At 39.5% G+C, this 12707-nt stretch overlaps 1 protein-coding gene across 3 annotated transcripts in view; it reads left to right on the top strand.

Moving 5' to 3' along the window:
* Positions 1-405: 405 nt before the first annotated feature.
* Positions 406-12707, top strand: part of RAB28 (RAB28, member RAS oncogene family) — a 63301-nt gene continuing 50999 nt past the window's right edge. For all 3 annotated transcript variants that reach the window (XR_009729497.1, XM_061379944.1, XM_061379943.1), the window contains exons 1-2: positions 406-796; positions 8929-9025. Coding sequence is in view for 2 of the 3 variants with exons in the window: in XM_061379944.1 (XP_061235928.1) it covers positions 719-796; positions 8929-9025 (175 nt within the window). In the remaining variant the exon portion in view is untranslated. The remainder of the gene's footprint in view (positions 797-8928; positions 9026-12707) is intronic.

The raw sequence follows: 12707 nt of genomic DNA, 5'->3' as shown, positions 1-12707 counted from the left end.
CCACCGTTATGAGCTTTCAGTGTTAGCTCACTTCTTTAAAAACACTGATGTATTTTGCTGCCGCGCGGAAACGCAGCGATAAACGTGACCTGGTCACGGAGGCGGGTGCAGCTAGCACGGAAATGCAGCCCCCCGGTGAAGCGCCGCAAGCGGCCTGTTCCCTGCTCCCAAAGCACGATCCTAAGGGACCGCCCCGCTCGCAACTCCTCGCCCCAAGCCCTCAGCCACGGGAGGATCACCGCCCGGACAGCCGCGCGGAGATAAACCCTCCGGCAGCCCGCCCCGCGCCCTCTGACCTCCACGCTCCCTAGTTACCGCGCGGGGCGTCACTTCGGGGCTAAACCATCGCTGCGCGCAGCAGACAGCCGGGTTGAACCATTCGCCCAGCCGCTGGGGGGGTGGTGGTGGGGGAACACAGAAGTGAGGGCTTCGGGAGTGCCTCCTGCTTGCGCCCGTAGCGGCTGTTGGACTTGTTGCTATAGCTCTCGCCTCCGAGCTACCCTCTCCCCCTTTTCTCTGGTCTCTCGTTGGTTTCGTCCCGTGCGGGCTATAGCGACGGTGGTGCGCTGAAGGAAGATGGCGGTTTTGGCCTTTGCATTGCTGCCGGTTCTGTGAGGGCTGCGCTCACACCTTTCCCTCTTCTCCTCCTAGCTGTCGCACCCCGTCCCTCCCGGCTGCCCTCCGCCTCTTCTCCTTCCCCGTCGGGGACGTAGGGATCATGTCGGAGTCGGAGGAGGAGGAGAGCCCAGACCACCAGCTCAAGCTAGTGGTGCTGGGGGACGGCACCACTGGCAAGGTCAGTGCCAGCCCCGGCCAGCAGCGCCCCACTCCTCTCCGTAGCCTCGGTGTCCCGCGCCCCTTTCCTGGTATTCCGCCTCAGCGCTCCCTCCGGCTCTCCCGCTGAGGAGTAGCAGCCCGCGGCGGCTTCCATTCTGCCGCGCTGCGTTGTCGCGATACCCGGTGCCGTGATGCCGGCTGACTGCTCCACTTTCACTCCCGGTCCTGTATTCTCCTCCGTGGTCTCCCCCTCGTGTGTGTGGCGGGGAGTAGCGGAGAGCCGGGACGGGTTCCTCGTCGGGGAGCTGCGCCGGGACCGCCTGTGTTCGCTCCGTACTCGGCAGCGAAACCCTCTATCGGCGTTTCGGTACCCTTGCGGGACCCGTCGAGACTTGGTCAACAAATAGATGCATACGGCTTTAATCCCATTTTCTTGAGCCTTAATGAAAGGAGCCGCTAATAACGTAGTGACTGTGATGCTGCTTGGTCCTGTTCTCCGCAGTGATGCTCTGCTGGCAGCGCACTGGCGGCGGATGGTCGCCAGGCTGAGGTACCCGGAGTTCTCCGTGTCTGTCAGTGCCCGGGAGGCGGCCGGGGCAAGGGCCTGCCATGTGAGTTCGACGTTCCCGCCGAAAGGGAGAGCAAGGAAGGTTGCCCAGGTGGATCAGTAGGCTCTCTTCGCTTCGGCCTCAGAGCTGGTTGCCTCTTGAGGTAGACAGACCAGCGTGCATCTGAGTTTCTGTTCAGAGTTTGGAAAGGCACTTCTGAGTCAATTTAGTTTTCGTTTGTGGCTTTTACAAGGTTTTTCTTCTGTCAACATAACGAAGTACTACTTATAAAACTTTGTTTATAAGCAAGTTGCATTTTTAAAAGAGAAATTTTGATAGACCAGAGAAGGCAAAAGAGATACTGCTTTCTTACCCATTAAAATACTGATCTTTGCTATGTAGAAGTGAACATCAGTGCTATATGTAGCCTGAATCCTTTTGCGAGATACACCTGAAAATAGTAATTTTATTGAGTGTTTGAAGGATACAGTTTTTCATTTATCATTTACTTTTGAAAACATGGGGAGGCAGGTCTGCCTGATTCCAGTTCATATGAAAAGTAGAAGTGTACTTAGTACTGGCCTAAATGAACTGCCTGCCATTAGTAGAAATAAGGTCCTGTTGAAAGTATGTGCATGGTTTAGCTCACTTACTTGTGCAGAACCTGTGAAGAAACTAAACTTCTTTCTTTTAGTCTCCAGTGGTTATAAACTCAATATGAAGTGGTACTGTACTCATCTGAGTCAGTAGATAGGCAATTCCAAGTGACTGTGTGATGAGAGCATAATAAATGCAAAGGATTGACAGCTGAAGTCCTGTTTCACTGGTAGTGTTCCCCAGGAGTTTTCCATTCAACCTGAGGAATCCTTTCACTACCGCTATTCAGCACCTTGTGGCAAGACCTCTTGCCAAACATGGATTTTCAAGTGTTCTTCAGTTTTGATGTATATTCCTGCTGGTTCCTACCTCTCGTGAGAGCTGCCACTCACTGAATCTCCTGCTGGCTCTAGGAGTCCTGTGCTTCAAGTGCAGTTTATTTTGCATGAGCAGCAGCTGTATTGTGGTGGGCTGCTTTTCCTCCTGTTCCCCCTAGATGATGCTGTAATAGAGGCTTCTTCCAGCCATCCTGAGGGCCTAGCAGCAAACACTTGCAATAGTAGATTTATTGTAAGGTCTTGTGAAAATAAAGAAGTGATTGGGTCATGGAATGGAAGGATAAAATATACCTAGTGCTATTTCAAGCACCTCAGAAGACTAAATTGTTGAGGTTCCTGTCCTTTGTTGGCTACTCGTTCTGCTTGCTTGTTGAAACATGTATGTCTATATGTTTTTAACTCTAAATAGCCTCTGACATCTGGTTCACAGCTGGTCTTTACACACATGCATACTTAGCCTCTCACTTACTGTGCAAGACGTTTTTTCCTTTTCCTCTGTTGCTGGGATCATTGGACAGGAGGAGTGTAGGGAATAATGAAATATATCTTAGAAATATTGTGTCTGGTGTTTAGTGTGAGATGTTCACATCTGACTTCTTTCTATTGCTCGTCCTCCTGCCAAAAAAAAAAAAAAAAAAGATATATTTTTATTTCTTTCCACTTGGCCATCTGGGGCTCTCTGGTCCTCAGTTCTCCAGGGGGAAAAATTTATGTCTTTGTGAGTTAGCTGGCCAAAGGTGTGAACTTGCTTTCTTTCTCCTCATCCATTGTTTAGAAGCAATGTGATTCAGGTTCTATGCAAGGGTTGGTAGCAGTTTTAAAACGAATCAGTGCCAGTTCAAGTTAAGGGTAATGTTTATGTTTCCACTAGCTGGGAGTTGCTCTATCCATGAGGCAAGGGAGGGTTGTTGTGCTTCTACTAATTTGGTTTGTGGTGGTTGAATGAATAACTGGATACTTAGAGTTTTAAGGGGAGAAAAGCAGAAATGGAAGAAGGAATGAATGGAGGAATGAGACATTATCTCTGAAAAAGTGTTTGAGAGCAATAGAGATGGTAAGGAAAGGGTAAATTGTTAAAAAAAATTGAGGAAGGCAAGGTTGGTTAGTAAGATTAGAATAGCAAAAAATTATTTTAATGAACTAGACAAATTAGGAGAACAGTCCCAAAAGAAATCGTAGGTGGGAACAATGTGAGATGAAATAGACAGCACTTATTAATAACAGTTGGCTCTTTGATTTTGGTTACAGGAAGGACCATATATACACAGAGTAGCCATATGCACCTAGGATTTAAATCAAGCTACTCATCCTGAGCCAGAATGATTTTCTGTTAAAATAAACCAGCAGTACTAGTATGCATTTAAAAAAAATGATGTTATGATTCAGATATTTCTATGCTTGCTATGCACAAATTGGCTTAATGTTGAAGTATATAATGATGCTGATTTAAGCTAGAGCTACTCTGACTTGGTACTGTTGAACAATGTTTTGGGCCTCTGGAAGCAAATCTCCGAGCTAGTCATGGGAAGGGAGGTCCTGAAAAATAGCTGTGCAGGAGGCACAAAGCAGCTGAGGTTCTGTCTTCCTGCCATCTGTTGCAGCTGGGACTGAAGTGTGACAGCAGGAACATCCTACCTTTCTCTTCTCGTCTTAAGAGCTGATTAGGAAGATGAAAGAGCTGATGCTTGACCTGATGTGGGAGCTAAAGCACAGGCTGGAATACAGAGTGGAGCCTTGCTTGCTTTAGTATTTTTTAGGATGCCAGATTTCTAAGCATTGTGCCAATTCTGGATCTTGTTTTTAAACATGAGCTCAAAAATTTCATCAGTGTTTACAAAAAACACTGGTGTTATCGTTGAGTCTTGCAAGTGGAAAATTGCATCAAGTGTCCTGTGCAAATTGGTCTAGCTTCATGGATCCATGGCTAATGTCGAAAAAGTCTTGATAATTTTCTCTTTTAGGGTGAACAAAGTTTCATCAGTAATTAGGAGTGTGGTGGAAAGACACCAGCTTCAGGTGGCAGAACTTCTTTCTTTTTTATGAAATACTTCCCATCTCACCCCAATAAAGCTAGATGGTTCTCAGTGAGAAATTCTCTGTGTTGGACAGTTAACATGTTGTTACGCTAGTTAAAACATTTCATTATTTAGCCTAGTGTTTCTTTTAGTTTGTTTTAAAATTCTTGCCAGTTGTGGTAGGATGTGACTAAGGGGTGAATGTTGCTGTGCTTGGGGAACAACTTTGATGTTCTAGGAGTCAGGGAAGGATTATATAAGTGTTTTTGAAAAGTGGATTCTCAGTTGGCTGGTAAAATTGGTACATGAATGGAAATCCATGGCTTTAGAACTGTGTGCTGGCATCGCATTGAATTTTGATTTTATTTTTTTTTTTTTCTTACAACTGTGATACTACACTTTGACTTTCTAAAAGCTTTCTTCTGTAGGATTTTACTCAGTCATCATTGGTGGAGTTTTCTCTACAAGTTTCTATGCTGTCCTGGTGAGTAGTCAGTGTCAGAGCTGGCTATCATTGCTTGTTCTGTTTGACTTTCAGTTTATTTCCATTTATTTGATAAATAGGGTTTGCCTTTTTTTCTCTTCTATTTATACAGTAGGTAGATGTTTAGGAACAGCATGTCAGCAGTTTGTACTGTGACTTGTTGACATTGACAGATGGAAACAAGAAATTGTCTTGCCTTGCCTGTGAGAATTAATTTCATCTTTGTTTCAAAAAAAAATTCCAAAATATTGCATTGTATTTTGCCCTTAGGGTGCTGTAAATTTGATGTATTATTTTGTTGTTGCTGTGTTTTGAACTTGGACTTTTTATTGTCTGAAAGGAGGGAGTTTGTCACACCAGCCTTCAATAGTGTATTGCTATTCAGAACCTTCTAAATATTTGCTTTGAAGTATTTAAGACAAATGTGTGAACCTGTCAGACTGGGTCTAATGGAAAGTCTGCTGTGAAAGTTGGTGGCCTGGTTGTCTTAGGAGATAGATAAAGGAATAAGGCCTTCTTGATACCATGCTGATATCATACTCATTACTGATCATCATCATCATCATCATGGCTTGACTTCGCGAACGAAGATTTGGGAAGGGCATTTACCCACGCTTACTACAAGCGCGCTGGTGACTAAGAAGGCCAATGTGGGATAGGCAAATCCGGCTACAAAAAGCACAGCAGAAGGTCTCCTTGGGTGGAACAGGTGGGACACGATTCTTCCTGCGTTGTCTTTTCTCCTCGAGACTAGTTCTTCGTGAGCTCTCAAAGGAGTCAGCGGCATTATGTATGGTGTGCCTCCAAGTCTCCCGATTGGAGGCCAAGGTGGACCACTGATGGTAGTCAATATGGCCAAGGCTAAGGTATTGTTTCAGGGAGTCCTTGTATCTCTTCTTTGGGGCACCTCTCTTGCGGCTACCGGTGGCAAGTTCACCGTAAAACACGATCTTGGGGAGGCGGTGATCCTTCATTCTAGAGACGTGCCCTGCCCAGCGCAGCTGCAGTTTCAGCAATGTGGCCTCGATGCTGGTGACCCCTGCCTGTTCGAGGACAGTGACATTAGATACATAGTCAGTCCAATGGATGTTTAGAATTGTACGGAGGCAGCGCTGATGAAAGCGTTCCAGGAGTCGCAGGTGATGACGGTAGATGACCCATGATTCAGACCCATATAAAAGAGTAGACAATACAATGGCTCTGTAGACACTGATCTTTGTACTTTTCTTCAGGTGTTTATTGCACCAGACTCTTTTATGGAGTTTTCCAAAGGCTCTATATGCCTTTGCTATTCTGTTGTCTATCTCTTTGTCGATCGTGGCATCCGAGGAAATGATGCTTCCCAGATAGCTGAACTGCTGAACTGTCTTAAGCTCTGACTCGCCGATGGTAATATGGGGATGGCAATAATCTTCTTGGGGTGCAGGTTGGTAGAGGACTACTGTCTTCTTCAAGCTGACTTCCAGCCCAAAAACCTCAGCCGCCTCCGCAAAGCAAGATGTTAAACTGATCATACTCTGATCTATATATTGGTGGTTGAAATCTTATGAATGTAACATAATCTTTTTCAAAACCAGTCACTGTTCACTACAGTTCTACTGAATGATTATTTAACTTTGGTTATTTTTTTACATGGGTTGCACTCAACATATCCTTACATTGACAGAAAATATTCTGTCATATAGAATCTTTTATGGCAAGCATGGCAGGGAACAATTTTAGGATTGAAGGGAGTATCTGCATTGTAGCGGTACCTAAATATGCATTGACATAACTTTGTTGACTGTTGTGGAGAAATTTGAACTGTTGCTCTTAGTATTTTACAGATAAATATTTGTTCTGTGAATAGAGGAGTCTAGTGTGGTAATCCAATGCCTTGAGCTCTAATATTTATTAGAAAAAAAATTAAAAAGGAGTTAGTCAATGATTTTTTGCTACAAATTCCTTTGCATTCAAGAACGCGATAGAAGAAAACTGTCTGAGAATTTTGCCATGCTGTTGGTTGTTTGCTGCTCTTATTGCTTGCCTGTTAATTGAATGCATGTTGTTTATTTTCACTAACACCCCTAGAGGCCCTCAGGGAATATCAAGTGTCACAGAGTGATAAAGCTAATATTTACGGAGCCCTTAAAACAAGAAGGGAGTGGTTGCTTATTTAATGGGGATCTAAATTAGTGTGTTGGAGAACATAGAATACTATGATATAGTTAGAAGATCTTTTAATCTGTACTCTGGGTACTGGTTACTTTTATGATAAGGAAAATTTGAAGGAGAAGGCTGTATGGTGTATTACTGCAATGTTTTTATTCTTATCTACGTATTTAGGGTCATGACAGATTAATATCTTTGTAGTCTTGACATACTAACTATTGTGATTAAAAGAATAAGTTCTACTGACTTTTTCAGTACAACAGTCTAAATCTGTATTGAATTTCATTTTGTGTATGTTGTTAGTCCTGTCACATAGCTGTAGGCAGAAGAATCTTCTCATGATTCATCCTCTGTGGTCTTCACCCTTTCCACAGTGATACAAATATATAACCCTATTCATGCTATTTCTAGTTTACTTGCCTTTTACCCCCCCCCCCCCCGTTTATTTATTTTTAATCCTCTTGGGGCTTGAGTTCAGTGAAGTATGTGAAAATGTTGCCATAGTCTTTAATTGACTTTTTGGATTACTTCCTAAGTGTATCTTCTGGTATCAAATTATCACTTATTACATATATAGGACAGTGGTAGGAATATAAATGTGATATAGAAACAAGAAAACAGTAAATCTTGTATTTACTTCACAGGTAATTTAATTGCAGAATAAATGTCTATTTTCATATTAGAGCTTTAATGCTGGAGCTCTGGTAACCATGTTTTCATGCAAAAAGAGTAATTTATCTTTTCTTCCTGTCTACATTTGACATTTTTAGCATACTTTATATCTTCATTAGAACCGTTGTATTAACAGAGCTTGCCTGTTCTCATTGTTTCAGAACTATTGGCATTATTTTGCTACTGCATTAATTCTGTGTGCTCTAACAGCTATTTCTAGTAATAATGTGACTCATCTCTTTATGTCTGGATGAATGGAAAGCTGGCAAAAAAAATTCTTCTTGCCCATTTGAGTTTTCTCAGGCAGTGAAAGGGTTTTGTGAGGCCTTTAAGCTTTTTTTCCCCTGTATGTGTAAATGCATATTTAGATTTTTTTTCTGCAATTACTGTGTCTTCGTATTTTCAGATGTCACATCATCAAAATATTTAAGTGCACACCACTAATGTGATGTAGGATGTATTTTATCAGTGTGACATGTTTTTTTAATGTATTTCATTTTTTCACAATAAAAGCGTTTGTATTCTTTAAAATTGCACCTCACCTTTTTTTTTCTTTTGCCCCCCATTTTTTTTGCTTTTTTTAATCTCTGGATTGTGGGACTTTCTTCTTCTTTTCTTTTTTTTTTTTTTTTCCCTTTCCTTTTTTGTTTTCCTTGCATGGAGAACTTAAATTGCTAGGGAAAGTATATAAGTGCCTTGCTTCATTACTTCATGTAGATTAGTTGTATATCCTTTTAGCAGTATGTAGTAATAGCTGATTAGTAGATCAACAGTGTATTGGTCTACTTTCATAAACCCACAAAATATAAATTGAAGAAATATTCCTATTATGTTCTGATCCTGAAACTTTGATATACAGTGGTGGGAATCTGCCACACTTTGGAGCCCCTGAGGGACTCTTCACTGTGCAGATCTCTGTTCCCTCCCAGAAAGTTAGTCTGGGATCTAGGTGTTCTGCACCAGGGAAGGACCCTTGTTTTGGAAATGAATGCTTTTTAAAAATAGTTTCTTCAGGTATGGATATTGTCACTTAGATTTGTTTCAGTTTGAGCATACTAATGATGCCTTATTCAAATCTATGTAATATTTTCTAATATGACTAAACAGTACCTTTGAAATACAAAGGAAATATGCACCTTGCTTCTTTTGCATAAATTAATAGCCTTTTTAAGAAGACAAGTAACCTTCTTTTATTATGTTGAAGCTGGCTGGGATGCTTGTCAGTCCAAATCCATGGACACTGTTGTCATGCAATGATTTAAAAAGCGCTTAACTGTATTTCATACTTCTGGTTTAACATCAAGTTTTTTCCCTGTTTAAAACAATTTAATATTGTTTTGTTTTAGACATCCTTAGCTACACGTTTTGCTCAAGAAACATTTGGAAAACAGTACAAACAAACTATAGGATTGGACTTCTTCTTGAAGAGGATAATATTGCCAGGTAAGAAAATAAAAAGTAACGCTGAAAGACTGGGCAGAAGTAAGGCTTACAGAAACAGATTCTTCAAAGCAATGTATACCAAATAAGCTTAGTACAGTGCTTTTTATGGCAAAGTAAATTAGGTTATTCAAGTAAAATTTTGTTAGTATGTTCTTGACAGGTGACAAAGGGTATGCATTTGCAGCTTGCATCTAAAACACTGAATTCATATAAAAGGAATGCTATCTATATTAATGATTTTTATTATCTCTGCTTGAGTGAACTCGCTGTCCATGTGGATAGTGTAACATGCAACAATGAAATGGAACTTGAAATATGTTCATTCAAAAAGTATATGTGCTTTGAAAGAATTTTTTTAATGAAATACACAACTTGTATTTGAGTTGTCTGAGAGAAGCATAATGCAGCTATGGAATCGCAGTGCTCTAATATGTGAATGCTGTTTTATGCAAGGCAGCATGAAATTGCTGGCATTTAATAGACCACTAAAATTTAGGGTCCCTTGGCACTCATAAAAATACAGTTTGAGCATTCAAGATGTTTCAGTTCACGACTGCAAAGAAACTATTTAGATGCCAGTTGCAGCACACTGCATGGAAAATGAAAAGAAATAATTAAAAGAGAATAGTTGCTGGTAGAAGTTTGTCTCTGAACAATTGGGGATTTGAAATAAGGCTTCATTGATTTGTGTTTGCTCAATTTCTGAGTATGCAAGTATTTCATTAAATGCATTTTCTTCTGGCTTCAAAAATCAGAAGATAAAAGTATGTGTAATTATTAAATCTTGTAGTGAGATTTGATAAAGCTGATGCAAGTTCAGTTCTGTAGTTCTCTTTTTTTGTTGTAGAGGATGAGGAGGGAAGCAAAGCCAGAAATGAAGCATTTTAGCTGTAACCTGAAGTTATAAGAAAATATATACAGTTCTTGAACTTATTTTGTTAAAATTATATTGCCAATAACTTCTTGATTGTGTTTATATATTTTGGTAAGGGAAACAAAATAATCTTTTCAGACTATTCCTGCATTCACTGTTTTGGTTTGGCAATTTTGCTGTACTTTTTTAGTATCTGGTGAGTGATAAAAGTACCAAATTTTAGTGCTTATTTCTCCATAAAATCAACAGAATAATTTTTTTATTGTCCTGCTCATGCCTCTAAAAATACCAGTGTGTATAATACTTAACAGCAGTACTTGCAAGTGGAATGTGTACACAAATCATGCAGTGTGCATGCTGAGAACTTCGTTTTGCAAGTTTTTTTCCAGCTGTTAAGCATACAGGAGCTATTAGTATGTTACCAGGATTCTAAATATTCTTGTGGAGTAAAAATTTGGAAAATTATCAACTATTAATTCATTCACATTTTGCTTTCTTCTAGTTTATTTTGTAATAAAATCAGAATGTTTTATAGCACCATATAACACAAAAACGGCAACATTGTCTGTACATCTATTTTCCTCATTTATCATTCACAAAATAGTAATGTTTGTGTAACGTGTTCATATTCAGAAAGACGCATTTTTCTGCAGATTGTCATTCTGGTTTCGCCTATGTCCGTGTATGTGTTTAGGTATCTAAGGGTTTCTATGTTTTATAGGTAAGCTGAACTGGTGGTGGGGAGGGAGTGAAAGAAGAGGGAGGGAGGTAGTTTCTAAATACTGGAATGGGAAACATTACTTAAGCGGATTTTTCTAATTTCTTGATTACTTCTGGGTTTTCAGAGCTGCTGTGTTTACTTGAAAGGTTAATTCATACCACTGCACAGGAATTATATGTATATCAGTAGGAAAACCCCCTCAATTTTTCCTATTTAGTAGGAGAATTGGTGCATAACTGTGGTTCAGTAGTTGATTTTTTTTCTCGTAAACAAAGTTTTCAGAAGTTAAAATTACTGATTTCTAGAATTGCAGAGATGTTTACATTAGGCCATATTAGGAATGTATGTTAGCTTGTAAAATACTGTTTTTCTGGTTTTGGGGCTTTTTAAAAAATATTGTTATTTGTCTCCAGTTTTAGTAATTGATGCAGTTTTGCAATGAAAATAAGTATTTTATATGCTAAAACAATATGGTTTAATACAAATAGGAAAAAAATTAATTTTGAACAAAGCGACTTTCAGTGTTCAACTGTTGACAAATTCTCTTCATGAAGTTTGTTAAAAATATTTTTTTTTTCAAATGCAAATCAGCTTCAGTGTATTTGTTGATGCGGTGTCTTGTGTAGTCTGGATGCAACCACGGTGTAGATTTTACTGCTTATATAGTGTATCTGTTAGCCAAAGGGTCTGCTGGTAGAGGTTCTTAAGAACCTTAGTCGAATACGTTTAGGAGGGCTGTGGGGTGCAGTCCAATAAACACGATTCTTCTGTTAAAGGGTTTTTTTTTCCCTAAGTCAGTGCAAAAAGTGGGCAGACTCGTGTTTTTAGTTTTATCGTGACTGTGAATCGCTTCAAATAAGCTTAACCAATGCACCAGGTATATTTCTGCAGAATCACTACTGAGTCAGCCCAGTGGATTCAGTTCATACCAGAAGCAATCTAGATGCTTGCATGGTGTTGCCTCAATTAATGTAACTTCTTACTCGTGTGTATGTTCTACAGAGTAAAGAAGTACTAATGTTTTATTGTTCCATGTCAGCATATTGCATATTATTTTTATGGGATTCTTTAGTTCTTTTTATTGGTATGTTACACTTGTTTCTTAAGAACTGTCTTGTTACGCATTTTTTTTTGTTGTTGTAATTTTCCAGCTTATATGTTCCTCCTAAATCTATTGAAACCCAGAAGATTTCAAACTCATTGCAGAAAACTTCATGTACTGTTATCATAGTTAATTAAATATTTGCTAGGCACATTGTTTTTCCTTCTGTCAGAAAAACCCTAATATCATATTTTCACCCATAAAATTGATTTCTGAACACAAAGTAAGTATTATGGCACCTAACTGAAAAAAAAAAGAAAAGAAAGAAAAAGGAAATGAAGGTTTTTTTCACTGGAGATGATCAGCCTGAATTTCAGTAGTTAGTGAGGTCTTAATGAAGAACCACTTCACCTTAAATGAACATTCCAATATTTTTTTTTCCATTTTTTTTTCTGTTGCAGTAAAGGAAAGTAAATAATTCATAACAGTAGATTTTTAAGTTGAACAGTCACTGTTAGACCGTTTAATTTAATGCCTTAAATTTTCTCAGATAATTTCATACAGTTACCCAGATACTAAGCCCATATGCTGTGCATAATTACTACTTTTAGGAAGAAAAATGAAGTTAGAAACTTTTTAAAGCATTTGAACACAAAATTAGGCATTTGAAAATTTGAGTTTGAAAGTGATAATATTTATAAAGCTTTTTTCACGAATAGCTGACATGAATGACATGGTAAATTTCCAGAAGAATACAAACAACCAAGTTAGGGGTAGAACACTGCAGCATGTTAAGCCTTTGAGCATGTTTAGTTTGTTTACCCACTGAGGATGCATAATAATTTCTGACTGCAGATTGGCCAGCTTATCCATGCCAGATGCTATATGGAAGACTTTCCTGCATTGTTTGCAGTCACTTATGTTCTAAACTTTAAAAATAATTAATACATAGTATATACACTGTCAAAAGAAATAAGCTTTTTATTCTCTGAAAGGTTGCCTTTATTGAACTGGAATGTTATGATGTATTTATTGTACTACAAAT

This window comes from Neopsephotus bourkii, unplaced genomic scaffold, assembly GCF_033783945.1.
Source record: "Neopsephotus bourkii isolate Nb327-2 ecotype Australia unplaced genomic scaffold, CSIRO-AGI_Nbou_v1 NB_1780, whole genome shotgun sequence".
Classification (NCBI taxonomy): domain Eukaryota; kingdom Metazoa; phylum Chordata; class Aves; order Psittaciformes; family Psittacidae; genus Neopsephotus; species Neopsephotus bourkii.
The sequence above is the reverse complement of the archived record's forward strand: the minus strand, read 5'-3'. Positions and strand labels throughout refer to the sequence as shown.